Source organism: Acipenser ruthenus, chromosome 41, assembly GCF_902713425.1.
Source record: "Acipenser ruthenus chromosome 41, fAciRut3.2 maternal haplotype, whole genome shotgun sequence".
Lineage (NCBI taxonomy): Eukaryota > Metazoa > Chordata > Actinopteri > Acipenseriformes > Acipenseridae > Acipenser > Acipenser ruthenus.
The window spans coordinates 3745875-3772298 of NC_081229.1; the positions used below are offsets into that span (position 1 = coordinate 3745875).

The 26424-nt window shown below is 40.0% G+C and overlaps 2 protein-coding genes across 2 annotated transcripts; both read right to left on the reverse strand.

Moving 5' to 3' along the window:
• Window positions 1–1522: 1522 nt before the first annotated feature.
• LOC117971184 (phosphatidylserine lipase ABHD16A-like) lies at window positions 1523–20465 on the reverse strand. Its single transcript, XM_059010828.1, has 20 exons — window positions 20203–20465; window positions 19408–19470; window positions 15439–15505; window positions 14841–14927; window positions 14565–14650; window positions 14046–14119; window positions 12673–12783; window positions 12113–12227; window positions 11308–11409; window positions 10793–10856; window positions 10360–10409; window positions 9186–9309; window positions 8378–8482; window positions 7339–7402; window positions 6218–6274; window positions 5915–5977; window positions 5206–5282; window positions 4599–4697; window positions 4390–4436; window positions 1523–4001 (listed from the first exon to the last, which is right to left on the reverse strand). The coding sequence occupies exons 1-20, from the start codon at window positions 20398–20400 to the stop codon at window positions 3918–3920; spliced, it is 1737 nt and encodes a 578-aa protein (XP_058866811.1). The 5' UTR covers window positions 20401–20465; the 3' UTR covers window positions 1523–3917.
• Window positions 20466–22292: 1827 nt separating this feature from the next.
• On the reverse strand, window positions 22293–26177 carry LOC117433667 (zinc-binding protein A33-like). Its single transcript, XM_034056069.3, has 6 exons — window positions 25410–26177; window positions 25031–25126; window positions 24206–24424; window positions 23695–23723; window positions 23366–23481; window positions 22293–23154 (listed from the first exon to the last, which is right to left on the reverse strand). The coding sequence occupies exons 1-6, from the start codon at window positions 25809–25811 to the stop codon at window positions 22604–22606; spliced, it is 1413 nt and encodes a 470-aa protein (XP_033911960.3). The 5' UTR covers window positions 25812–26177; the 3' UTR covers window positions 22293–22603.
• Between the last annotated feature and the right edge of the window lie 247 nt (window positions 26178–26424).

The following is a 26424-nucleotide window of genomic DNA, read 5'->3' on the forward strand; positions in this document are numbered from 1 at the left end:
TCTGCATAGAAAGTTTGCAACACTGTTACAGAGAGAACTGAGAGAAGAGGTCAACAAACAGTAATGGTTGAAACAGCGAGTTCTATGCAGCCTGCTATATTATAGATATAATTGTGTAAGCATTTTTTTAAAATATATATTTAAAACGCTATGCGCTACTACATGTAACCTGTATAACTCCTCTTTTTTCCCCTCTGGACACTTATAACTCTTCCTTAAATGCGCTTTCCTTGCTCTTATCTGCCCCCTATTTTTTTGCATTTAATCCTGTACTTTAGAGTACTGTAATCTGTCACAATTGTTATTTAATCTGTAGTATTTTGTATTTAATTATATCCTGATGTAACTATCACTGACACTGTTATCTGCTCTGTTATTGAATCGTATTTTGTCATACTTGTACTTGCTTGAACCAAAGTCATCGTATTTTTTATCTTGCTCCTAATTGTATTATTACTTGTACTGTGATTCTTGAAATGTATTTTTGTTTACGACTGTAAGTCGCCCTGGATAAGGGCATCCGCTAATAAATAAATAAATAAATAAATAAATAAATAATAATAATAATAATAATAATAATAATAATAATAATAATAATAATAATAATAATGTAACTAGAATAGAGATCCACATATTATATTACCGACATTCTAAAGAACGTCCTTTCATCACAATTCGGTACGCGGTTCCATTGAAGTAAAGCTATGCACACCCTGAGATACTGACAGATTTCAAAATGTGTTACAGAATTCTTCACTTCCAATATAAAGTGGTTGTTTTTAGCACAGGTAGCTCAGACAATCCCTCACACAGTTAAGGAAGCAACCGTTGTTTTGATTGCACGCTTTACCAAATCCGGGTGTTCTGAGCTAACGTCAAACCAGTGAAGCTCCTTTGAGATACCATGTGGGCAATCCTGCAGGGCTGCCATACCACCTTGGAGCTTGTCATACCTCTGATAGTAAGTGGAGGCTGCTGAAAGAGGTGGTGTTTGCTCAGTGAACTCCTCCCATTGTGCCGGAGGTCAACCAATACCCCACCGTGGTGTTAGTATGGAGCAGTGTGCTGTCCTTCTGCAGTCTTCTCTACTCTCTGCAGAAGAGCTGGGGTATTATCCGTGGTGTCCTCATGGATTCACTCCTATACCGCGCAATACGATTCTATCCTGGTTGAATACCAATAAGAGGCAGGAAATAATTGAAACAAGATGTTGCAATGATTCCTTCCTTTTCACTCATCTGTTGCACTTGTGTGGGTGTTAGAGCAATGATCCCCCAAATTCATTATTTTTCATTTATATAACTACATCAAAAATCAAAATTACAAAAACAGAAAAAAAAACATCTAATTCCTTTCCATATAAATGAAAGATCATGAATTGGAGACTCCTGAGATTGCATGTCTTTTTATTACATGAAGATCAGGTCCACAGCTATAATGATGATCCAGTTATCCCAACTGTTAATCTCTGCTTGATAGGTGTCCAGGACAGAATCTAAATAAATAGACATAAAAACAAATGTATATTTTCTTGTTTATTGTTTTATAGCATTACCAAACAAGATGTAAGAAGAAAAAAAACAGCATTGTGCCATTGTTCGTCTGCAGACAAAATAATTATTAATTATTATAACACAACCACAGACTTTTCAACAGTCTGGCTTGGAGCAATCCCTCCACTTCTCTGTATGTTCCCACTCAATGATCTATTGAATATGTATAGCAACTAGACAGGCACGGGTTCCCCACTTAACAATTTTAAATGGCTTAACAGCCAATTGTGCAAAAAATGGTCTATTTCATTCTTTAAAAGGACAAGGGTCTATAAGATGGGAATCTTTTCTGCAAGCACCAAAATTGTAATATTTACTATAGCAGTTGTTTCATCTTTAAAAACTTCAGTCTTCAGTACGTTGTCTAGACTCACAGTAAATATATATATATATATATATATATATATATATATATATATATATATGTGTATGTATTTGCTGTCAGGATTTTCATCTTCTAGCCCTTGTTATTTCTGCTGCTCCCCTGTTTAAAATAAGTTCTCATAGTTTCCTATACTATTAAAGAGAAAGGAGTGTGTCTTTTAAACTTGAATGTATTGCTGGGTAAACGGATCTGAGCCTGAAAATAGCACAGGTTGTTTCACAGTATTTCACACATTTCTAGATTTACTATCTCTACGGAAACCTTTGTGGATATGTATTTTTTAATTTTCCTGTGGCAGCAAATTCTTTAAGAATGATGCATGAACTATGACTCACCCTGTATATGCATATCAGTACTGTACAGGGATTCACCATAATATTTCAACTTAGAATTACTAAATATTGTCCCTAAACCAATTACATTATTTTGACTTGTATATAAGTGTACAGTGGGTATTCAAAAACCCTAAAAGCCTTTTCCATCTTTTCAAAGTTTTACATTCAGTATTAATTCCTAGCTGACACATTTCATAATCGCTGTAGAGGTTCAATCTTATGTTTCCATCAATGTGGAAAGCGATACATTTTTCGGAATTTGATTAAAAATGTTTATTAACAAGCAGTAGTAAAACCTCCAGAGGATAGATTTTTTTCACGCCTGGACCTTCTTATTATAAGCCCCATGGGCCTTGTGCACAGTTATGATGATGCCAACTGTCTGAAGATGTTTTGTGATACCCACTCTCTTTCTGGGAGCCACGTTGCAACTCGCAACCTAATTTCACTCCTGACCTGAGCAGATTCCAGCCAAGGACTCCACAGAAACGAGAGGCTGGCAAATTAGCTCACACTGCGCCGCCCATCCCTGAAACCCAGACAGGAGAGGCTAGTGAATTAGGACATCTCTAGGTCTTGATCACTGCAAGGCACTGTCTCATCGTTCTTGGCATGGCAGCATCACAAATATTTCAAGAACAGATGGAGAAAGATCATGTACACTTCAAAGCCCCACTGAATTTATCCTCGTGATTGGGTATAGAACCAAAAAACACAGAAACAGAATGTGTTTTAACACAACATACTGAAGAAAAACAAATAAAATCAAAAAGTATTTACAGTAAAGAATAATATGCCTCAATTGTGATTTGTTTAGTGAGAGAAAGAATTGGCCAGAGAGAGAGAGAGAGAGAGAGAGAGATCAGGATATCCCAATCTTCTCCCATCCCTAATTAAACTGCTAGTGTAGTTTCTGTCTTATTATTACTATTGCATGGTGTTTGCAGTCATGTGGAGTGGTTATGTGGAAGGCTGTGTTTTTTTTTTTTTCACAGTTACAACAGATTTCACTCTTTCCATCAGCTTTACCCATTGTCATGGAATATGTATTTGCCTGTGAAATTCCCATTTCTGAAACAACAGTGTAAATATTAAAACATATATATATATATATTACTTAAAAATAAATAGAGCAAGCGTTTGCCTTATTGACGCACTACCTGTTACCCTGCATTTAGGAACCTGGCAGCCTGTTTAGTTTGCTTCCGGGTAATGATTAAACACATTGCATAGAGAAGAGCGATTACTTTAAAATTAAATTCAACGAAAAAAAAAGCAGATCAAAGGTTACATGGTCAAAGGATTTGAATAGAACGAAGATTCATCCCGGCACCTAGGATTCTCCAGACAAGCTCACAGCCAGGTAAAGGCAGATTGACAGAAAACAATTATAATCTAACAGTGTAAGAACAATACAACCCAGAACTGTTGCACACACAAAACAATATAAAAAGGAAATATGACAAAGCAATTAAAATGTAATTCGGAGCTACTTTAAGTAGATCCCTTACTGGTAAACCAGGCTGTTGCTAAAACGACCTCAATTATTTTGTTACAGACTATGGGCTCGCTCGCGTATAGAAAGCGCATTCTGGATGCTTCAAGTAGAAATCGCCCACAAACGGTTTCCTCACTGGTGCGCGGCTACAATCTCCATGGCGACTGGAACTCGTAGGGAGGGAGGGGGGTACAGTGGCTGGCATCAAAATTCCTCATGTACTTTCGTGCCTGAGGGAGGAGTTGAAGAGAGATGGCATGAGATTTGGTGGATCTAAAGTATTAAGCCTATATAACTGCACTTTAATCTTAAATATAGTGTTTACAGATAAGTACATGCACAATGCAAAGACCATGCATTCTTATACTGTTCTGTGAATGCTGTGGACATTTAAATTACATCAAAATCATTCTAGTTTAGGGGTCGCATACAACTCAGTTGCATCTTTCATACAACACATTACAAATACACTTGCAGTATAAAAACAGCAATCTACATTCACCTTTAAATATTAGAAATAAGCAGCTTTTAAATCATTTCAATGTGTTTATTCATTAAGTTTAATAGGGTTAGGAAATTAAACAAAATCTACCAGCCTGCACACACAGACACGCTTACCAGGAACAAAGCCAGCTGTCTCCTTCCTTCTAAAGTCATGTCCTCGCCTGAAACAGAAAGAGGGGACAGTGAGAATCTAGGTCATAAATAAGGCTGTATTTTAGAATGGCCTTAAATACAAATAAATACATTAAATAAATAAGAAAGGGTTAAATTAAATGACTTATGTTGGTATAAAGACACGTTTTTGTTTTTAAAGGCAGACCCACCGACGGTCCAGGGAAATTCTGTGGTCTGGTCTGTCTGGTAGGATTGTAATACGGATGTGCACCAGTCATCATCCACCTCATAGCGACTGTACACTGAGGCTGTGGGTAGAGGCAGGCAAACAGGTTAGCATACTGAGGAAGGCTTCATCTGCAAAAAGGACAATTATCTGAAATTCATCCCTCCTTTACATATGTTTTCTACAATGGTGGCTGTAAAGTCTAGTACAACATTCAAGGTGATACAGTATCTTGGTAGTCCAGTGGTTAAAGAAAAGGTCTTGATACCAGGAGGTTCAAATCCCAGCTCAGCCACTGACTCACTGTGTGCAACCCTGAGCAAGTCACTTAACCTCCTTGTGCTCCATCCTTCGGATGAGATGTAAAACAACCAAGGTCCTATTGTAAGTGACTCTGTAGCAGCAGTTGATGCATAGTTCACCCCCTAGTCTCTGTTAGCTGCTTTGGATAAAATATTTTGACTAAATAATAATCTTTATGTATTGCCTTCCTCAAGAATAACCTCTTCCAGTAAGAGCATGGCTGGCTGTATAGCCTTCTTTAGGAACAGCCTTGTAGTAACAGGGTTATCGTTGCATATAGATGTTACCTTCTTCAATAGCGCTGCTTGCACCCAGCCATTCTCTGACAGCACGGACCCCCTCTTCAGTCATTACCTTGGGGTACCTGTGAGCATCAACAATGTCAGAGGCACCATAGTAAATTCCCAGTTTTTTAATATCTGGTGGCAGCAGTGTGGAGTAGTGGTTAGGGCTCTGGACTCTTGACTGGAGGGTTGTGGGTTCAATCCCCGGTAGGGACACTGCTGCTGTACCCTTGAGCATGGTACTTTACCTACATTGCTCCAGTAAAAACCCAACTGTATGAATGGGTAATTATATGTAAAAATAATATGATATCCTGTAACAATTGTAAGTCGCCCTGGATAAGGGTGTCTGCTAAGAAATAAATAATAATAATAATAATAATAATAATATCATTTTTTATCGTTAGGGTCAGTAGTGAACCTAAACTATTACAATAAAGCCTATTTAACCATCTTGACAGAACAGTGTAACTACAAAATTCCAAAAGAATTAAAAAGTACCTTATTCCTGATTTTGATATTAACGGCTTGTTTCACAGGCCCTGATTAGCAGAGATCTTGGACTTCTTTACATTAGTTAGTCCAAGATTAATGGCAGGTCTGTGAAACCAGCCTTAAATGCTTGCATCTTTCTTATGATTTTTATTCACTGTGTTCTTGCTCAAAGCCAACCATTTATCAATCACAAAACTTGGCTTCTGCATTACCTCACCTGAACTGTAGGAGGCGCAAGAGCAAGTAGTTCCCTCTGTTGGACATGATGTCCTCCGGACCTCTGTAACAAATAGAAACAGAAAACAGATTCCTATTCTTACTCTGTATATACAGGCCCCAATGTCTGAAGCCTGTTTGGAAAGCATGCAATAAAACTCATTCACAAGTAACTAACCAAACACCACGATTGGATAAGCAGTCTAAAAAAAAATCATGACCAAATTATGCATATTAATTTGAAAATCTGTCAAAAAATCAATCAGATTTCATTTTTAAATAAAGAAGGATCTATCAAACCTACGTAGTTGTAATAATTTCATCCTTGGTTCGTCTTATGAGAAGTACAGGACCCTGGTACCTATAAAGAAAGCAAAGAGAGGTGTTGAAGTTTTGAGAATCAGATTATTATTATTATTTAGTCACTTAGCAGATGCTTTTATCCAAAGCGACTTACAGAGACAGAGTACAAGTGACTTGCTCAAGGTCACATGGTGGGTCAGAGGCTGAGCCGGGATTTGAACCGGGAACCTCCTTGGTATCCAGCCCTTTTCTTTAACCACTGGCCCACCATGCATATGTGTCCTTTTTATTTCCCTGTGCAACTACAGTAGGTTTACATTGTATTTGTTTGTCACAATCATGGCATTTGTAAAGTACAGAGGGCCCTGGGCTGCAGGAGAAAATGCCATCTTGCAAAGTAAACCGAGGCGTAAATGACATATGAAGTAAATAACATACATTCTACTGTACAGCTATGGATAAAGGTTTTGCATCACACAGAATTTTAGGATTGAGACATAATTAAAAACTAAAACTAAAAAAAACCTTTATGAACAGAATATAGATCTTTTATTTAACTTCATGTAATCAAATAAACTACAAAATGAAATCGCACAACTCTACCGGAAGCCATAATAATAGTACGATATTTCATGTAACATTTAGAAATGTCCAATTTGTGTCAGTTTTTTGTTGATTATACATAAAACTACAAAGCTGTATGCAATTCAATATGTTAACATAACATTATTCAGCAGGTTTCATTCGACTTTAGGAAGCAAAGTGTGTTAATTCTATAGGGTGATGATGCAAAGCTTTTGGCCACAGCTGTACAGTGTTTCTCTCCTTTCTTTAATAGGTCACTTCATTGTAGTAACAGATTTATTTTACTCAAGGGAGTTTCTTTTTTTGTTTTACTGACATATGAATAATACTGTTTTCCATCTAATTTAAAATGTAAAAATATTTCTGAATATTCACTTCTACTTTGAAACCATATTCAAAACTCCTCCCAGCAATAATAAACCTCAATACCGACACTAAACAAGGCTTCAGTTCCCCTGAATCCATGCAATCAGGGGCAGGACATGGATCGCTAATCTTCAGTACATTCAGGGAGATGTCTGATTAGAAAAGGCTCACTTGCAAAGCTGCTCGGCGTTGTTGAGGTTCATGTAGTGGCGCACAGTTCTTGTTACAAGGGGCCCTAAAAGAGAGAAAGACAGAGGGGGACCATGTTAGAAAGAGCTAGCCACATGCTAGGGGCAGAGCCGAGGCAGTGGGTCTATGAGAACAGTCACCTGCAGATGCTGTTAGCCGACTTGTTTCCTAAAGCTAGAGACAGCATCCCAGAGTCACATTCAAATCAAATGTTCTTGGCTTGGGTTTCTGCAATGATGACTGCCAAGAAAAGCATCATACTGAATGCTACACACAGATTGTCCTGCAAAGCACGCAAGGCAGGTTTATGATGGATCCAACCAGCCAACGCGTGTGGCTTTTTTGTGACAAGCAACAGATGTGCTAAAGAGTTCCTAAACCTAAAAAAAACATGCACCTTTGTTTCCACCACTCACGACTAAAGCCATTCTCCAATGACCAGTCAGTCAGTGTACAAATCACAGCCCCCACCACATCAGAAATCCATCTGCTGGTGGTACTGATCTGAACTGACGCAAATCAGATTGTAGAGAAAATCCCAAACGGTTAGATCAACAAGTGAAATATAACCTTGCTGATTGGGACAGGGGTTGGGTTAAATCTATCCTTGCCAACAATCTCAGCTGTGGCCATTCTCCAATTAGGTACCAATTGGGGAATGGCCACGTGTATAAAAAGGGAGGAAAAGTGTCTGGGGGGGTGTTTGGAGTAGAGTAGAGTAGAGTAGAGTAGAGTAGAGTAGAGTAGTCAGGGAAGGCGATGCCCAGCCTGGACTCTGTAGGGGTTTGTATTGTATCCGTGTATTCTTTTGTTTGAACTCTTTATTTTGGCCCTCGTGCCCTATTTGTTTGGTTATTTGTTTTATAAACGTACGCTCTTGCGCTTGCATTGCTGCTTTCCAGTTTCCTTCCTGCTGGAAACAGCTTGGGCCGTGACGCTATCCTGTCACACTGATATTCTTCTGCTTTTTCAGAGGAAAGTAAAATAAAAAAAAAAAAAACAGACAAGGCAGGTGACTTACTCCAGCTTTCAGGCATTACTTTGAGGGCAAGAGGCAGCAAGTCGTCAAATGAGGCGTCCAGGACCAGAGCACTGACTTCTGGGTAGGACATGGCAGCCCAGGTGGCTACAAGGAGAAATTAAGTTCTTGTTGAGTAATCAGTGTCTTTCGTGTTATAATGTTAAATTATAAATAACAAAAACTAGTACGACACTGACGGGGGACAAAATACCCACAACATGAAATGAAAACAAAAGACTGCATTTTGAAACCAAAAAGGTTTACAGCCACGGGTGCGACCAAGGTTTGGGGTGAAACAAATCGATTCTCAATTCCATTTCGCATTCCCTTTAACAAATTCCAATTCCTCATTGATCAAAATTACAAATAGCAGTTTTCTGTCAAAATGAGCTTCCCACAGTGGCAACAAATGACTTTAACTGGAGTTGAACACATGAAAGCAGCTGAACAATCACACTGTTATTATGTCTCAAATATCAATTCCAATTCCGTTGAAGAAACTGGAATGGATTTTAAAAAGGAAAATAGACCCTAACCCTGGGTGCACTGTTTAAACATTGAAAAATTAGCTCAGCTGGATTGAGATCTTGAGAGTTGTGTTGGCCAAGGAAAATGGCAGAAGTCTGTCTCATAAATATGAGCAAGATCTATTTATGATTTTTAAAGATGCCCTGTCACTGAGGGTAGTCAGTGGAGGTCCGATTGCGAGGCTGTCTTGACCAGAAATCAAAAGGACTCAAAAAGGAGGAGTGGGGTGGAAGTCCCAAACAAATGGCCAATGAGTGTAGCCCATGCATGAGGCAAATACCTGTGAAACCACCAATAGACCAGGCATAGATGACAATGTCCTTCATCTCGAAACCCAGCTTGTGAATAGCATACTGCACCACGACATCCATCGCATTGGCTTCATTTTGAGGGAATGGCACTCCCTGCAGACAGACAGAGAGAACCTCGATTGCTGTTTCTGTTTAGATCATTCTTTGTCGTGCTTATTCCAGCCATCTGAATGCTTCTCAAGGCTGACTGTGGGGAAGCAAGGTGGGCCAGCTTATCAGTGTTGCGCAGGCTTCAGAGAACAATGCTTGATCTATGGCAGGGGAGTCAATCTCAGTTCCTCTCAGGGCCGCGGCGTCTACTGACTTTCATTCCATCCAAGCTCTCCATTACTTAATTGGTCTAATTATTTGAAACGTCCAATAGAACAAATGAATAGATGAAGTAAATTAATTGAGAGCTTAAGTTGGAATGAAAACCAGAAGACCCAGAAGACCCAGAAGCCCTCGAGGACTGGGATTTTACACTCCTGATCTATGGGCAATGGCAATATGCTTCCTCCACACCATATTATTATTATTTATTTCTTAGCAGACGCCCTTATCCAGGGCGACTTACAATGGTTACAAGATATCACATTTTTACATTATTTCACATTATACAGATTCACATTATTTTACATACATTATACAGATATCACATTATTTTACATACAATTACCCATTTATACAGCTGGGTTTTTACTGGAGCAATCTAGGTAAAGTACCTTGCTCAAGGATACAACAGCAGTGTCCCCCACTGGGGATTGAACCCACAACCCTCTGGTCAGGAGTCCAGAACCCTAACCACTACTCCACACTGCTGACCATAACCAGCCTTGCGAAGTTGAGTTTTGATTGAATTTAATGAGTGTAGGATAAAACGTTCTGAACAGAGAGAAGAGTATTTCTAGTGGACTTCACTCATATTCACAAAGCGTTGACCACCATGCTAGGTTACAATGCCTCAAACATTTTAGGAGCTCATACAAGCACTTTTTTTGTTGCTAGATCTGTAACATTAGCAGTTTGCTTTTTATTTTAAAAAGAAAGGGTGCAAACATAGCGTGGTGGTAAATGCCTTATGAATTAGGTCTTTGCTGCTTCAATGTGTGGCTATGGGTGGGACATTAATGCAGAATGGGTGTGAATGAAGCCAATACTCACTGTGCTTCCTCCAAAGCCAGGGTGGTTCCAGCCCAGAACAGAGTATCCAACTGTTATACAACACAGGGGCAGGTGTAAAACAATTTCAGGGTCACAGGGAGAATTTACAAGTCATTTTACACCAAAGATATAGCTGCAATCAGCCCATATGGACCTACAGCCCAAAAGATCAGTCCAACGTATAACAAACTCTGGCTTGTGAGGCTGGATTAAAAAAATATAGAAGGGTGTCTAAGCATTGTATCATATGTGATACAGAAATGGGCATTACAGGGTTAATTATTCAATAGATACGCAAGTTTACATTTTTTGGTGGGGGCGGGGGGGGGGGGGGGAAGGAATATTATTATACTGGAAACCCCAAAATGAGATAGGTCAGGTCATGGAACAGGGAAAGAGAAAGAGATTGAGGAAAGAATGACAGTAGTCTTACCTTCCAAAGGTGTGTTCACACAGCCCACTTCATAGAATCCTGCGTTTCCTTCACAGCAAATAACCTGAGGATCACAACACAGGTGGCTACAGGCTTTTCGGACTGAAACGACTCCTTGTGCATCGATGAACTGTGATACTTCTACGAAATATACTATCGTGACACATAACCAAAATTACATTGCAACTTGCAGTCACCCAAATGGTTCTTGAATGACTTTTACATGTGACTTAGGTTCTCCCAAGCTCCCCAACTTCATGTAAGCATTCTATGTGTTGTTTTAGGTCGCGATCTCCATGACTTTAATGACAACTGCTTGGGCTGGCTACCTTTAAGTCGTTGGATTGCAGCTGTATTGCTAAATCCTTTTCCATTCACTACTCATGTTTAGTATAGGTACAACAACAATACAGTAAGGTCCACTGCATGCAATTTACAAATCTGCGTTTCCACCCTTAAAAAATCAGCTTTTTAGAATCCTCCTTCGATCCCCCATCCCAAGTTCAATTGCTCACCAGTTTCTTTCCTCTCTCTCCCTGGCTGTTCCTCTTGTCTACGAACATGGTGTCAATATCGTTCCCATCACAGGCCACCAGCTTTGCCCTCTGACCTCCACACTGGGGGACAGAAAGTGAAGCACAAGACATAAGGGTTCGGCTTGAACAGTTTGACATACTATCAACTGTCCAGTTCACAGAGGGGGCACCAATGCTTCAGAAATACACAATCGAACCTGATGCATTATTACAGTCCCTTACACAGAGAATCTTCCTGCGTGTGAAAACATGTCAAATACAAAAATTGCAGGTCACATGGTCAGACCAACCATTATAAGGAGCAGGGGTTTAAATTCCTAAACTTGAAACTAACATAGAGAACGTTTAACCAAATCAGAAAAAAAACACCCCTCAATATTTTTTATAAATCACTGCAATGTCCATTTGTGTATAAGACTGTATACAGCATTTAACTGAATATGACAATATGTGAAGAAATATTGTATATAAAATAAATTGAACTGCACTGTACACTTACAGCTATGTTAACTCCGAGGTGGACACCTATTTTTGACAGCAGTTAGCATTTAGGAGCAATGCACAACTGGCTAACACTTAAACTCCCTTAGTAGTGAGTTGCAATGCAGGAAGTGTTTCGTTACAAGGAAATAGCAATAACTTTCCATCAATAGCGCCGTCTTTAGGATTTCAGCATAGTACAAATGTATGCACCAAAAGGCTAGAGCAAAGAAGATAAGGAAATGCATTTAAGGATGTTGGTGAGCACTCCTTCAATAAAGTCTCAGGTGCCAGCTGTACTTACCTCCTCTACCAGGCGAGCCTGCCCCTGGTTCAGCATGGGCATCATGGCTTTCTGCAGGAGGCAAACCGATCCAGGGTACAGCATTCTCCGCCCAAATGAGTTAGCTATCAAGTAACTACAAAGAAAGAGTTAACAACGCGTTACTGATAATATACAGTATACAGCCATGGACAAAGGTTTTGCATCACCTAGAATGTTAGGATTGAGACAAAAAACGATATCAACATCATTTTGATATTTTATTTAACATCATGTAATCAAAGAAAAAAAGTGTACCGGAAGCCATAATAGTAGTACAGTATTTCATGTTAGATTTTGAAATGTCAAATGTATCAAAGTTTATGGAATTGCAATTCAAGATGTTAACGTAACATTATTCAGCAGGTTTCATTCGACTTTATAAAACAAAATTAGTTAATTCTCTAGTGTGTTACAAAACTTTTGACCACAGCAGTGTATGACATTCTATTCTCCGACACTGAAAAGAAGGCGTCAAACGAAATGCTAGTTTGCGTAACTTGGTTTCTTCCAGTCTCACTCTTGCTGCTGGTCTCGCTCACCTGATAATCTGACAGGGCAGCTTTCCCACAGAGTTCAGAACGCTGTCTGTCGCTCCTCTGTGTTTTGGCTCTGGCTTCAGCAAGGCCACGCCACCTGGAGACTGTCCCTTCCTGGGAGAGCCAATCACAATCACACAACACGCAGGTTACCGTGGGAATGTAGGCGGAGCAGCCAGGTAAAATGAAACAACTGCTCCACTGTCAGTCATTCTGCAGTCTGGGGTACCACTGCAGCTTGCTCCTTAAAGTTTGAATGTGTTTGAAGAGCTGATGATTATCTATTCAGTGACACCACAAGGACGCAAGGGGTATGTTTGGGGCACAAATGATTCACCCCTGTCATTATTCATCTGTCCTAATACTGACTAGGGGTTAACGTGCACGGTTTCATTATTGTTTTTTTAAATAGATTGCTGCTAGATAAGTTTGTTTGCTTTGTATGTGGGTGGTTGGTTTTATGCCACGATTTTTTTTATTGGCGCTTTACCAACTTTGTGATTCAGCGTTCCCCATTCTACAGGAACACCTACAGAGATGACTATTCAACACAGCCTTGCTCATCAGTTTTAATCTTTTTTTAAATGTGTAAGAAAAGTATCTTAAAACATCATGGACACAACACCTGTAAGACCCATTCCTCGTTACCTGTGCTACAGTTTAGAGCACACACACCCTCCTGCATTGTAATGTAGGCTACATACTTGGTGTAACACATATTTGTAAAGTTAAAGCCAAAAGCTTCCGAAAGCAACATTTTATTGATTCCAATTTTAAAATCTCATAAGGAGTGATTTCCAGAATCCTTAATGTTGCTGTAACACACAGAATATGGAGAGGGCCTAAAAGGACGATAGCATATACAATAAATCCATACTCCACACACCTTGCGTTGTTTCCCTATATAGGTCCCATACCATAAGCAGTTTTGAAAGAAACACATATTACAGCAAATGCTCATTAGACACTAAATATCTGGTGGCGTACTGAGTAAAATAAAACTGCTAGTTTTACTCTGTGGTCTGTTACACATGCATTTCCCAAGTCCTTTTCAGCTCAGTGTCAGTGCAGGCAAAGCATGTCACTGTCTGCAAAGCATGTCATTAGAGAAGCACATAACATTGCAGACGTGAAATGAAGGAAGGAAAACAGACCACCAAAAAGTGGTCTGTTTGACTTAATTCCTTCATTTCCCCTCTGTATGTCTCCACGTTTCACCGACATGCAAAGCGAGAGCTTTCTCTAACCTTGACACCAGGTACCATTTCAAACTGAGATCTCATTGTGAATGGAAGTGCACGAAAGGTGATGTTAATGGATTCCCACCCACTGGCTAAAACATCTTAATAAAATAATCTCTAAAACAATACTGTTACCTGCTACTGACTTCATCCCAACGGAAATCGGCAGGCCAGCTTCGGAAGTCAAAGTTATAAGAAGCCAACTTTTTCTGGAGGGGGGGGGGTGAACGACAAGAATTACGAATGACCAGAACATTCATCAGTGTGAGAGATATTGTCTTGTAAGTAGTAAGATAAATGTTATGGCCAAAAAATTTGCATCACCAAGAATTTTAGAATCTAGGCAAAAAAAAAACAAAAATGTTATGAACATAATTTAGATATTTTATTTAACATTGCAAAAGTCTACCGGAAGCCATAATAGTAACAGTATTTAATTTGTCGGTTTTTCATTAAGTATATTGAAAACTACAAAGCTGTGTGTAATTCAACATGTTAACGTAACATTATTCAGCAGGTTTCATTTGACTTTATAAAGCAAAATGTGTTAATTCTATAGGGTGATGCAAGACTTTAGGCCATAGCTGTAGACGTTCCAAACACAAATCAAGAAGTATCTTCAAAATATTAGTTGTAATGATGAAGTAATGATACCTTGTTCTCTGGACTGTTGTTCTTCTTGGTCTCTTCCAGAATAGTGATGAACTGGACGTACTCAGGGTTGGTCCATCTTCCGATTCCTACACAACAAACATGAAGACCTTTAACCCTATGGAAGCTCTCTTTAACCCTCATTGTTGGGACCTGACAGCCGGATTAGAATATTTTATACATGCAACTGCATTGAAAGCTGTCACTCATTCAAGCTAGGCGACACCCACACACCACCCCTTCTGAATGGATGTCATAAAGCAGTACGTGTTTACTCACCTCTCAGACAGGCCACTCCCAGTAAAAGGATGAGCAGCGTTCCAGTATACTGACCAACTGGGACCAGTTTAGACAAGCAGATGTACCCTGAGACACAACACATACAAAAATGGATCAGAAGTTTTCAAACTCCACAAATCAATCTTCAAGCAAGCCTGCCACAAAAGTGGCCAAAGAATATTTTTAAAGAATTTTAAAAACAAGATCAACATGTGTCCATGGTCTTCCCATTCACCCAGCCTCAATCCAGGTGACAAATCTGTGGGATATCATGGAAATTACCAGGAATTAACTCTGTCAAACACATGACTTGGGCCAAAGACATCCTTCAGAAATAGCTTTATTGTTATTTGGTGGCGAGCAGTTAAATATAGCATAGTATATATCGGAAAGAGTTGATGCGATTTACTAAAACTTTTTTTTATTAAATATATTTTATTATAACTGCGTACGCTATCTGATGACAACAATGCATGATGAAATTATAAGTAATAATAAAACACCATGAAAGGAAATTGATTTTGTTTTTAAAACAATGCATTTAACCTCCACTATCAGTTTAATAATGTGAGAAAAAAAGTTTTCTACCATTGCCTACCTTTTCTGTAGAGGTAAAACACGAGGAGTGGAGATGTGTAGTAAGAGAGAGACCACAGAATGGAAGCCTGGAAACAACACAGCACTGTTATATAAGCGAGGTGCACACTACCATACATCCAGAACTACAGTATGAAACAACACAGAACTGTTATACAAGCGAGGTGCACACTACTATACATCCAGAACTACAGTATGAAACACAGCACTGTTATACAAGCGAGGTGCACACTACCATACATCCAGAACTACAGTATGAAACAACACAGAACTGTTATACAAGCAAGGTGCACACTACCACACATCCAGAACTACAGTATGAAACAACACAGAACTGTTACACAAGCGAGGTGCACACTACTATACATCCAGAACTACAGTATAAAACAACACAGAACTGTTACACAAGCAAGGTGCACACTACCATACATCCAGAACTACAGTATGAAACAACACAGAACTGTTATACAAGCGAGGTGCACACTACCATACATCCAGAACTACAGTATGAAACAACACAGAACTGTTACACAAGCGAGGTGCACACTACCACACATCCAGAACTACAGTATGAAACAACACAGAACTGTTATACAAGCAAGGTGCACACTACCATACATCCAGAACTACAGTATGAAACAACACAGAACTGTTATACAAGCGAGGTGCACACTACCATACATCCAGAACTACAGTATGAAACAACACAGAACTGTTATACAAGCAAGGTGCACACTACCACACATCCAGAACTACAGTATGAAACAACACAGAACTGTTATACAAGCGAGGTGCACACTACTATACATCCAGAACTACAGTATAAAACAACACAGAACTGTTACACAAGCAAGGTGCACACTACCATACATCCAGAACTACAGTATGAAACAACACAGAACTGTTATACAAGCGAGGTGCACACTACCATACATCCAGAACTACAGTATGAAACAACACAGAACTGTTACACAAGCGAGGTGCACACTACCATACATCCAGAACTACAGTATGAAACAACACAGAACTGTTATACAAGCGAGGTGCACACTACTATACATCCAGAACTACAGTATGAAACAACACAGAACTGTTACACAAGCGAGGTGCACACTACCATACATCCAGAACTACAGTATAAAACAACACAGCACTGTTATACAAGCAAGGTGCACACTACCATACATCCAGAACTACAGTATAAAACAACACAGCACTGTTATACAAGCAAGGTGCACACTACCATACATCCAGAACTACAGTATGAAACACAGCACTGTTATACAAGCAAGGTGCACACTACCATACATCCAGAACTACAGTATGAAACACAGCACTGTTATACAAGCGAGGTGCACACTACCATACATCCAGAACTACAGTATGAAACAACACAGAACTGTTATACAAGCAAGGTGCACACTACCATACATCCAGAACTACAGTATGAAACAACACAGAACTGTTATACAAGCAAGGTGCACACTACCACACATCCAGAACTACAGTATGAAACACAGCACTGTTATACAAGCGAGGTGCACACTACCATACATCCAGAACTACAGTACGAAACAACACAGCACTGTTATACAAGCAAGGTGCACACTACCATACATCCAGAACTACAGTATAAAACAACACAGAACTGTTACACAAGCGAGGTGCACACTACCATACATCCAGAACTACAGTATGAAACAACACAGCACTGTTATACAAGCAAGGTGCACACTACCACACATCCAGAACTACAGTATGAAACACAGCACTGTTATACAAGCGAGGTGCACACTACCACACATCCAGAACTACAGTATGAAACACAGCACTGTTATACAAGCGAGGTGCACACTACCACACATCCAGAACTACAGTATGAAACACAGCACTGTTATACAAGCGAGGTGCACACTACCACACATCCAGAACTACAGTATGAAACAACACAGCACTGTTATACAAGCGAGGTGCACACTACCATACATCCAGAACTACAGTATGAAACACAGCACTGTTATACAAGCAAGGTGCACACTACCACACATCCAGAACTACAGTATGAAACAACACAGAACTGTTATACAAGCGAGGTGCACACTACCATACATCCAGAACTACAGTATAAAACAACACAGAACTGTTATACAAGCAAGGTGCACACTACCACACATCCAGAACTACAGTATGAAACACAGCACTGTTATACAAGCGAGGTGCACACTACCATACATCCAGAACTACAGTACGAAACAACACAGCACTGTTATACAAGCAAGGTGCACACTACCATACATCCAGAACTACAGTATAAAACAACACAGAACTGTTATACAAGCGAGGTGCACACTACCATACATCCAGAACTACAGTATGAAACAACACAGAACTGTTATACAAGCGAGGTGCACACTACCACACATCCAGAACTACAGTATAAAACACTCAATCGGAAGATCTGGAACCCTGGAACACTTCATCAATATCTTACTAACAGAATGTGCAGTTATTACAGACAATACTAAACGTCCATGTGTTGTACGTTGCTATAAACCATGTCAGAGTTTTGTGAGTGATCAATCCCAATGCTTCAAGCCAAACAAAGGGACTGTGATTTGCTTACCGACATCCAGAACTACAGTATGAAACAACACAGAACTGTTACACAAGCGAGGTGCACACTACCATACATCCAGAACTACAGTATGAAACAACACAGAACTGTTATACAAGCGAGGTGCACACTACTATACATCCAGAACTACAGTATGAAACAACACAGAACTGTTACACAAGCGAGGTGCACACTACCATACATCCAGAACTACAGTATAAAACAACACAGCACTGTTATACAAGCAAGGTGCACACTACCATACATCCAGAACTACAGTATAAAACAACACAGCACTGTTATACAAGCAAGGTGCACACTACCATACATCCAGAACTACAGTATGAAACACAGCACTGTTATACAAGCAAGGTGCACACTACCATACATCCAGAACTACAGTATGAAACACAGCACTGTTATACAAGCGAGGTGCACACTACCATACATCCAGAACTACAGTATGAAACAACACAGAACTGTTATACAAGCAAGGTGCACACTACCATACATCCAGAACTACAGTATGAAACAACACAGAACTGTTATACAAGCAAGGTGCACACTACCACACATCCAGAACTACAGTATGAAACACAGCACTGTTATACAAGCGAGGTGCACACTACCATACATCCAGAACTACAGTACGAAACAACACAGCACTGTTATACAAGCAAGGTGCACACTACCATACATCCAGAACTACAGTATAAAACAACACAGAACTGTTACACAAGCGAGGTGCACACTACCATACATCCAGAACTACAGTATGAAACAACACAGCACTGTTATACAAGCAAGGTGCACACTACCATACATCCAGAACTACAGTATGAAACACTCAATCGGAAGATCTGGAACCCTGGAACACTTCATCAATATCTTACTAACAGAATGTGCAGTTATTACAGACAATACTAAACGTCCATGTGTTGTACGTTGCTATAAACCATGTCAGAGTTTTGTGAGTGATCAATCCCAATGCTTCAAGCCAAACAAAGGGACTGTGATTTGCTTACCGACCTTTAGAAAGGTTTATCACAGCATGTTTAGCACACTTTCTCTATAGATCTACCACAGTTTACCATGGTTTGCCATGTATATTAACATACCATACCTCGCTATTCTCTACAATGCTTACCTGTGCTTTGTTATACTTTGCTATGCTTTTACTATGGCAAGCTTTTATAAGGGGCGATCCATGTAAAAAACATTTTAGAAGGGGGTGGGATTTTATCTAAACACATGGGCAAAAGATGTTGTTTTTACAGTGTGCCGTGTGTGAATTGAATGTGTTTCTTCCAGTGTAGACATGCCTCATTACAATAGGTGAAAGAGCAGCCCACTTACCCAGCTGAGGATGCTGCTGGTGTGTCTCTCCAGGGCTTTGGGTTGGTAAGGCCATCCCAGCTGCTGGAACCAGAAAACACAGGAGCAAATTAGGCACACTTAGGGAGCTGATTTCAGTGAGCAACATAATGTCTTTCAAGGACTTTGTTCAGAAATCAAACCTAACTTTCTAGTATCAGTGGAAGTTTGCATCCTCCTACGTTGCCTTCTTATATCACTCTATAGTGACACTCTCCCGGGCTAATTCCTACGTGCTTTGTTGAAACAAAGGTTATCGTTGTTTTGTACTTTATTTTGGAGCATGCGCAAAGTCAAAGGGGCATTTCCTGAGGAATATGTTCGTGTTAACGTTATCAATCTAGCAGTAATCTACAAAACGGAGGAGTTCAACACCCGAACAGTCCCTCCAGCATTTAACTAAGAGGCAATCGTTTTTATTCCTCTCATAAAATGTGTGGTTGTCTTTTTAACTTCCCAGATAAGCGCCATTGTGTTTAGTATTACAGCACACATAGCAAGTAAAGGTTATTGAGAGACGGCTGACTGCGACAGGTACGCAGGTGCAACCGCACACACATACATATCATTCATGTCCCTGGCATATTATGTCATGTCAACAAATATGCACATCCGCATTGAAGCTTGTTCACAACAGTGTGTCAACAGCAATACAAAATGTAACAAAAATATACACTTTTCATTGCTTAACAGAACGGAGGACGCGTTAGACAGGCTGTTGCATCATACACAACGGATTTAAAGAACGACGGCAAGTCTCAAGTCATTGAAACTTACCCGGACGCCACCCAGTCCTGGTCCTGGTCCGGTTTGGTTTGGCTCCGCTCGATTCGGGTCGGGTTGTCTGTGAATTCGCTGTAATTTGGGCCCGGTTATGCAGCGGAGCCAAAGGTTCATCATAACGCCGGCCTTTCTTCCAGCTCTGGTGGGTACGGATGCCAAAAAAGGACAGAAAACACAGCCTCCCCTGTCCATTCACAACGTTTTGAAACGCGAAGCTGAAAATAGGGTTGCGGAAGCTGAAAGTAAAGCTGTCTTTGATTTTCTAATGTTATTTCTCAACGACTTCTCTTTCCCGGACGCCCTTAGAAACGAGATGTATATCTCAAGGGCTCGATCCTGGTTAATTAAATCCATTTGAAATCAGCTACACGTTAGGGGTATACAGTATTGTGTCCAGGTCAAACTTAGGACCGATAAAGAAGAAGAAAAAAAAGGGTAGGAAGTTTTATAAGGCTCGAGGTAAGCTTAAAATTAGAGAAGGGTGGAATGGGTCGAATAGAAAGGAGGAGGTGACATTAATAAGGCTTCTTATAGGGCATTCAGAATTGAAAGAACACTTCTATAGAATTGGAGCGCATCAGTATGGAATGTAGTGCAAAGGAATGTGTTACATACAGGGAGGTGAGAGACGATATGTGGAAAGAAATTAGGGCTTTTAATATTTCATTTATATATATATATATATATATATATATATATATATATATATATATATATATATATATAGTTGATGGGAGTAAAATAGAAAAAAAATAGTATTATTGGATGTATTGGAAAATATATTAGAAAAACCGGAAGATTCAAGAGTATTTAACATACTGAGAGTTCAAAAGTTTAAGTCTTCACAGCAGTTTTAATAGCCATATCTGAACAGTAGGTGCCGACAATGTTATGACAGAAACTTGGTGGCCATTAACTACATGGAAGAAGAAGAAGAATCTTCGGGCCGGGATCTGTTTCAGACCAGGGGGGCGAGTAAGACCAGGGATTCATGTTAAGCCAATGGGACCTAAACAGAGGGAAGAAAGAGTTAACTAAGGCCAGGTTCTCACTTGCACAATTGAACTAGCCCGTAAATCACTGCGATTAAGTTCCTTAGACTCATCATTTAAATGTAGTCATTTCCGCAGCCTTGCGATATTGCAACTTCCACACATCTCTTGATTTTCACACTTGCAGACATATGCAAGGTATTCACAATGCAAGCTGGGTTGTGTAAAAGCTGCATACCGTTGCAAAATCCTTGAATATCTGGCCCTATGCATGCACTATGTAAGTTGTTGTCAGGTATTATTTCTAACCAAGTAAAAGTGTTACATTTATGTGTGTCAACAAAAACAGCGGTTAGCTGCAGCTAGGTTTCCTTTCTCTCCCTGCGAGCTGCTGCTGCTGCTGTCTCCCTGTTTGTAATGTGTGAAACTGAGTGGAAGAAAGCAATAGAGAGGTGTCTTTAGCCAGTCAAGAATTGTATGTATCTGTGAACAGGCTTGAGTTATGGGACTGAAAACCAGCTTCTGTATCAAGAAGTAGTACAAATTTTAAAGTAACAATAGGCCTAATAATAATAATAATGTAATCATTTACTGCTGATTTGATACATGTATTTGATGTAGACTGCTTAAACCTTATTTAGTTCGACTAGAATGTCTGTTCAGGATGTCTGGCCTGCTCATTAAGTTTGGTTAGCATACCCCTTTAAATACCAGCATTCGTAAGAGCTGGCATTCAAACGTAACAACAAAACAATTAAGCAAATATGTTTTGGGGTGAATGCCCATCATGTTTACCTCACTGTAGTTTCTTTTCACTCAACCCCATCCCATGCTTACCTGCAGGCACCCTGTATCATTACCCTGGCCTTCACAAGGCATCCCACAATACACTGAGACACCCACTTCCTATAGCTAATAACACCTGACCTCCTCATATGGAACATCCTGTTATTGGGACTGATAAATAAAAATACAAAAATACTTTCTCCTATTTGGAAACGGGGGAAACAACGGCTACATATACAGTAGCAACATATATAGAATCATAAATGTTCAACTAAAACTATAATAATAGTCAAGTCGACAAAAATGTTGGTTTATGCTTTTAATGGCTTAATGTGTGAGAGATAGAATTTGATGCAGATACTATAGTTCATAGGCTATGGATGTATGGGATTGGGAAAAGCAATCAGAAGCAAATAATGATTGGATAGATTTATATTACTATTATAATTATTATTTACATATATACAACATGCATCTTAAATGACATCAACAGCGTAATAAATCCACGCATAAACTATGTGTGCAACACATAAAACACAGCTGAGAATGCTTAGGAATGCTTCAATGCTTCAGGCCACATTTGTACATCTTTTCAGAAAGTTCTGGGTATTTCTTCATTATACTTGCATGTGGTGAATCTTCAAAACCCCACTGTCGCCCAGAAAGCCAACTTGGGCTACTCCAAGGCTGAAATAAGGATACACTTTCTTGGGAAATGTATCCACCAAAGTATGGATGTGTTCCATGTTCTCAGCATTGTAGAAGGACACCTGACCACATTCCTTATCCAGATAGACCCCAACGACTCGTGCCCTATTACCTAGCGCTGGTCGGACAGGAGAAGCATCTGGGATCCAAAATTCATTGCCGTTTGTGAGCCACATGGCCCAGAAACCATTCTGCGGAGTAAGTGGGAGATTGCCCTTTCTCTGCACAGACTCACTGGCGATGCCCACTGCCCACCCTTCTCTGCTCGGGACCCTAACCTCCCAATAGTGTCTCCCAGTGGCGAATCCCTGCAAAGACAGCAGGTCTAGGCAGGGCTCAAAGCTCTTGGGACTGAGTGCTGAGCTTGGGAGCCTGGGAGAGTCTTCTACTGAGGTCTGGTCTGCAGAGAGCAGGAGGGAAGGGTGAGCAGAGACAGGGTCTAAGGTGAGAGGAGCAGGGACTGTAACAAAAGAGAAAAAAGTATATCTGAAACATACATCCCCCACCAGAGATCTAAATTCAAAATTAGAGCTACAACAAAAAGGTTAATGCTGCATATCAACAGTATGTAAAGAACAGAGACGCCTTCATATATCCCCACAAATTGATTCTCAGAAAAATGTACTAAATAATGTTTCATCACAATTGGATAAAGTGTGCCTCTTCCACACCTGTATCTATGACACTCCACATGCGCTTCCACGCTGCGTACTGCAGGGGTCCCCGGTGAGCTCCATGTCTCAGCTCATGGCAGATCAGCTCTGGAATCTCCTCATCATTATTTGACCTGCAGGTAAGAGGGATGCAGTTCCTTCTTATTGTCAAAGAATACATCGCCTCCTCATATGGAACATCCTGTTAATGGGACTGAAATACAAATACGATAAAAATACATGCAGGCTGGATGTGGGGTATTTGGGTACCGCTGCACTTGTGGGACAGAATAGAAAGAAAGAAAGAAAGAAAGAAAGAAAGAAAGAAAGAAAGAAAGGTGACTTACCTCTTACAACTGTTGAGTGTGAGTCTCTCCTACATAAAAAAAATAAAATAAAATTGAATTACAAAATTAATATGGAGCAGTATCGGTGACTTTTTTTAAAAAATACAGATTATTATTATTATTTATTTCTTAGCAGGTGCCCTTATCCAGGGCGACTTACATTTGTTACAAGATATCGCGTTATTTATACATTCAATTACCCATTTATACAGTTTTTTTTTTTTTTACTGGAACAATCTAGGTAAAGTACCTTGCTCAAGGGTACAGCAGCAGTGTCCCCCACCTGGGATTGAACCCACGACCCTCCGGTCAAGAGTCCAGAGCCCTAACCACTACTCCACACTGCTGCCAGATAAACACTGTATGTATAGTTTCACTATAGTTGGAGGACTGGTTCTCAATATACAGCTACAAATAGAACTAACGCAGTTTCAATAGGTAAAAGCTGTATAATATAATCTTTAATGACACTACAAAAATGTCTGGCAGTAAAAATGGAGACAATACCCACTTTTGTCTTCTCAGAGTCCTCGTTTTGGAGCATGGTCATTTCCATCTCTATGAGATCTTTCTCCTGGGTGATGAGCAGAAGCTGCTGTTCCATAGATTCAAGAGCCCACTTGGCTTCCTCTTGTAGTCTTCTGATCTGCTCCTTCTCATCAGTGTACAGAAACTGGTGCAACTGGTCAAACTGGGCTCGAATCTCGGTTTTCAGTTCGTGCAGCTGACACTAGGATACCGAAAAAAGAATTTCAACATCACTGCTACGCCCCCTGCTGTGTCAAAGTGTAAACTGCAGTTTACAGGAGATAACACACTAAAATGTCACTGTGACTATTATACCACAACTTTTGTTACGTATACTGAAAGAGGCTGAGAGCAAAGCGTTTAATCAGTAAGCAGTGGTTTTAGAACAGGCGTCATTAATTAGTGTAATATTTTCTGTCAGAGTAACAACTCCATTGCTGACCTCCATAGAAAACAATGGGGCAGCAATGTCTGCCTGTTGTTTAACACACAGCAGCTTCTAGCATTTTACAGCAATTTACTACACTAAAAAGAACTTACTGCTGGATAGTGCAGTTTATATGTACTGGTGGTGGCTGTATCCTTACAACTAGTTAGGCTGTTCTCTAGCTAAAGGCATGACTCTTGTACAGACAGAGCTCCACCACATATCCCCAGATTCTAATAGTCTCATTGACTTCTATTTAGGAATGTCCCTACCAAGTTTCAGTGCACTTGGATATGAAGCTGTTCTCAGGGTAGAATGCAGGTATGTGTATGGTCTATATAGATCCCAAGTGCTGATGTGATGAGGCTGAAATGCACTTGCCTTGGTCTCTGTGATATGTTCCCTCTGCTCGTTCCAGACCCGAGTCAGTTTCTGCCAGCGCTCTGTGAGGTGCTTCAAGCCTGCAGCTCTGTCTTTCTGAGCAAAAAACAAACAAACAAACAAAAACAACCCCTACAGAAATATGTGTGTCACAACTAAGAGAGTCTGGTCTACAACCAAATAATACAAGTGCCAACTACCGAAAACAAACACCATCTCAAATTTTGGCACAGGCTCTGTTTGTATTGAAAGGCCTGGGACAGAATAGTAGGCAGGGGGTGTCCAGGTCATTATTAAAGCACGTGACAGCTTGTGTTTACATATTCAAAACTCTAAATCGAGTAAACTATAGCTAGTTTTTTTTGGTATATATACTTACCTTGTTGGAAAGCGAGTTCGCTGCTTGCAATGGCTTGTTTGGTTTAGGACGCACTTCCTCATCTCTGCAGAGCTTCACCTCCTCGCGGGGTTGCGGGCTGTAAAACTCGTCCTGCGCACCTCGAGACTGTCCCTTTCTTCCTTTCTTTAACTTTAGCTGTTTGAAGCTCTCTACAATATTGGCGAGCAGTCGGTTGGGTTTGAAGTTTTTTTTCTCCGTGAACTCCTGTCCGCATTCGGGACAGGAGACCGAACTGTCAGTGCGGTTGGAATACTGGCGAATACACGGCGCGCAGTAGTTGTGGTCGCAAGGCAGAGAAACAGGATTTTTAAAAAGTTCGAGACAAATAGGACAACTTAGATCGCTGAGAAGCCCCGAAGAACTTATACCACCAGCAGCCATTTTTATGTATTCATTTTTTTTTACACAGAGAAAAATCTACTTTCGATTTCCTCACAAACAGGCTCACCAACTTCTCAGTAAATAGACTGCAATGTGGGCGTGCCCACTAGCGCATTATGCAATTCACAATAGTGTGTATGATACTGGCTGCACATAGATAATGCGTGGTTATTTACCTTAAACTCTAGCGTGGCACATTCACGGACGTGATGAGATTTTTACTTGCAGTAAACTGTGGAGGAAATAAAGACACACGTTTTCCCATTCCTTGGTGTTTCCGGCGTTTGTTAAAGGGCTTTGAGGAAGCACGCTCGCCAACCTGCGTAAATATCATTCCTACAGAACATACGTGTCTAAATATTCAAAGGGTATTTGTTTTAAATACTTTCTGGTTGGTTTTATTTTCCCACACTGCCTTAAATATTAAAAAAAATCCTGACAAACCACTTGGCGTACTGATTTGCCTATATTTTGTTTATTTTTTAAATTTGATTTTCAGTTCCAGCTGTATGTTTGATATGTGTGCGTATGTGCGTCAAATCCTACATAGGCCCACTTGTGCTCATTCTGAATGTTGGTGATTTGGGAGGGGGTTACAGGAAGAGCACGGAAC

Bases quoted from the DNA above. Each gene is read 5' to 3' on its own strand.
- LOC117433667 (XM_034056069.3), bottom strand. From the start codon at position 25,811: ATGGCTGCTGGTGGTATAAGTTCTTCGGGGCTTCTCAGCGATCTAAGT. The intron at 24,425-25,030 runs GCAAGTGCATTT...TCGGTATCCTAG, and splicing joins AACATATCACAGAGACCAAG to TGTCAGCTGCACGAACTGAA. The intron at 23,724-24,205 runs GTGGGTATTGTC...TTTTTTATGTAG, and splicing joins AGGACTCTGAGAAGACAAAA to GAGAGACTCACACTCAACAG.
- LOC117971184 (XM_059010828.1), bottom strand. From the start codon at position 20,400: ATGGACAGGGGAGGCTGTGTTTTCTGTCCTTTTTTGGCATCCGTACCC. The intron at 11,410-12,112 runs GTAAGTACAGCT...TCTGTCCCCCAG, and splicing joins AGGCTCGCCTGGTAGAGGAG to TGTGGAGGTCAGAGGGCAAA. The intron at 4,002-4,389 runs GTAAGCGTGTCT...CTCCTCCCTCAG, and splicing joins GACAGCTGGCTTTGTTCCTG to GCACGAAAGTACATGAGGAA.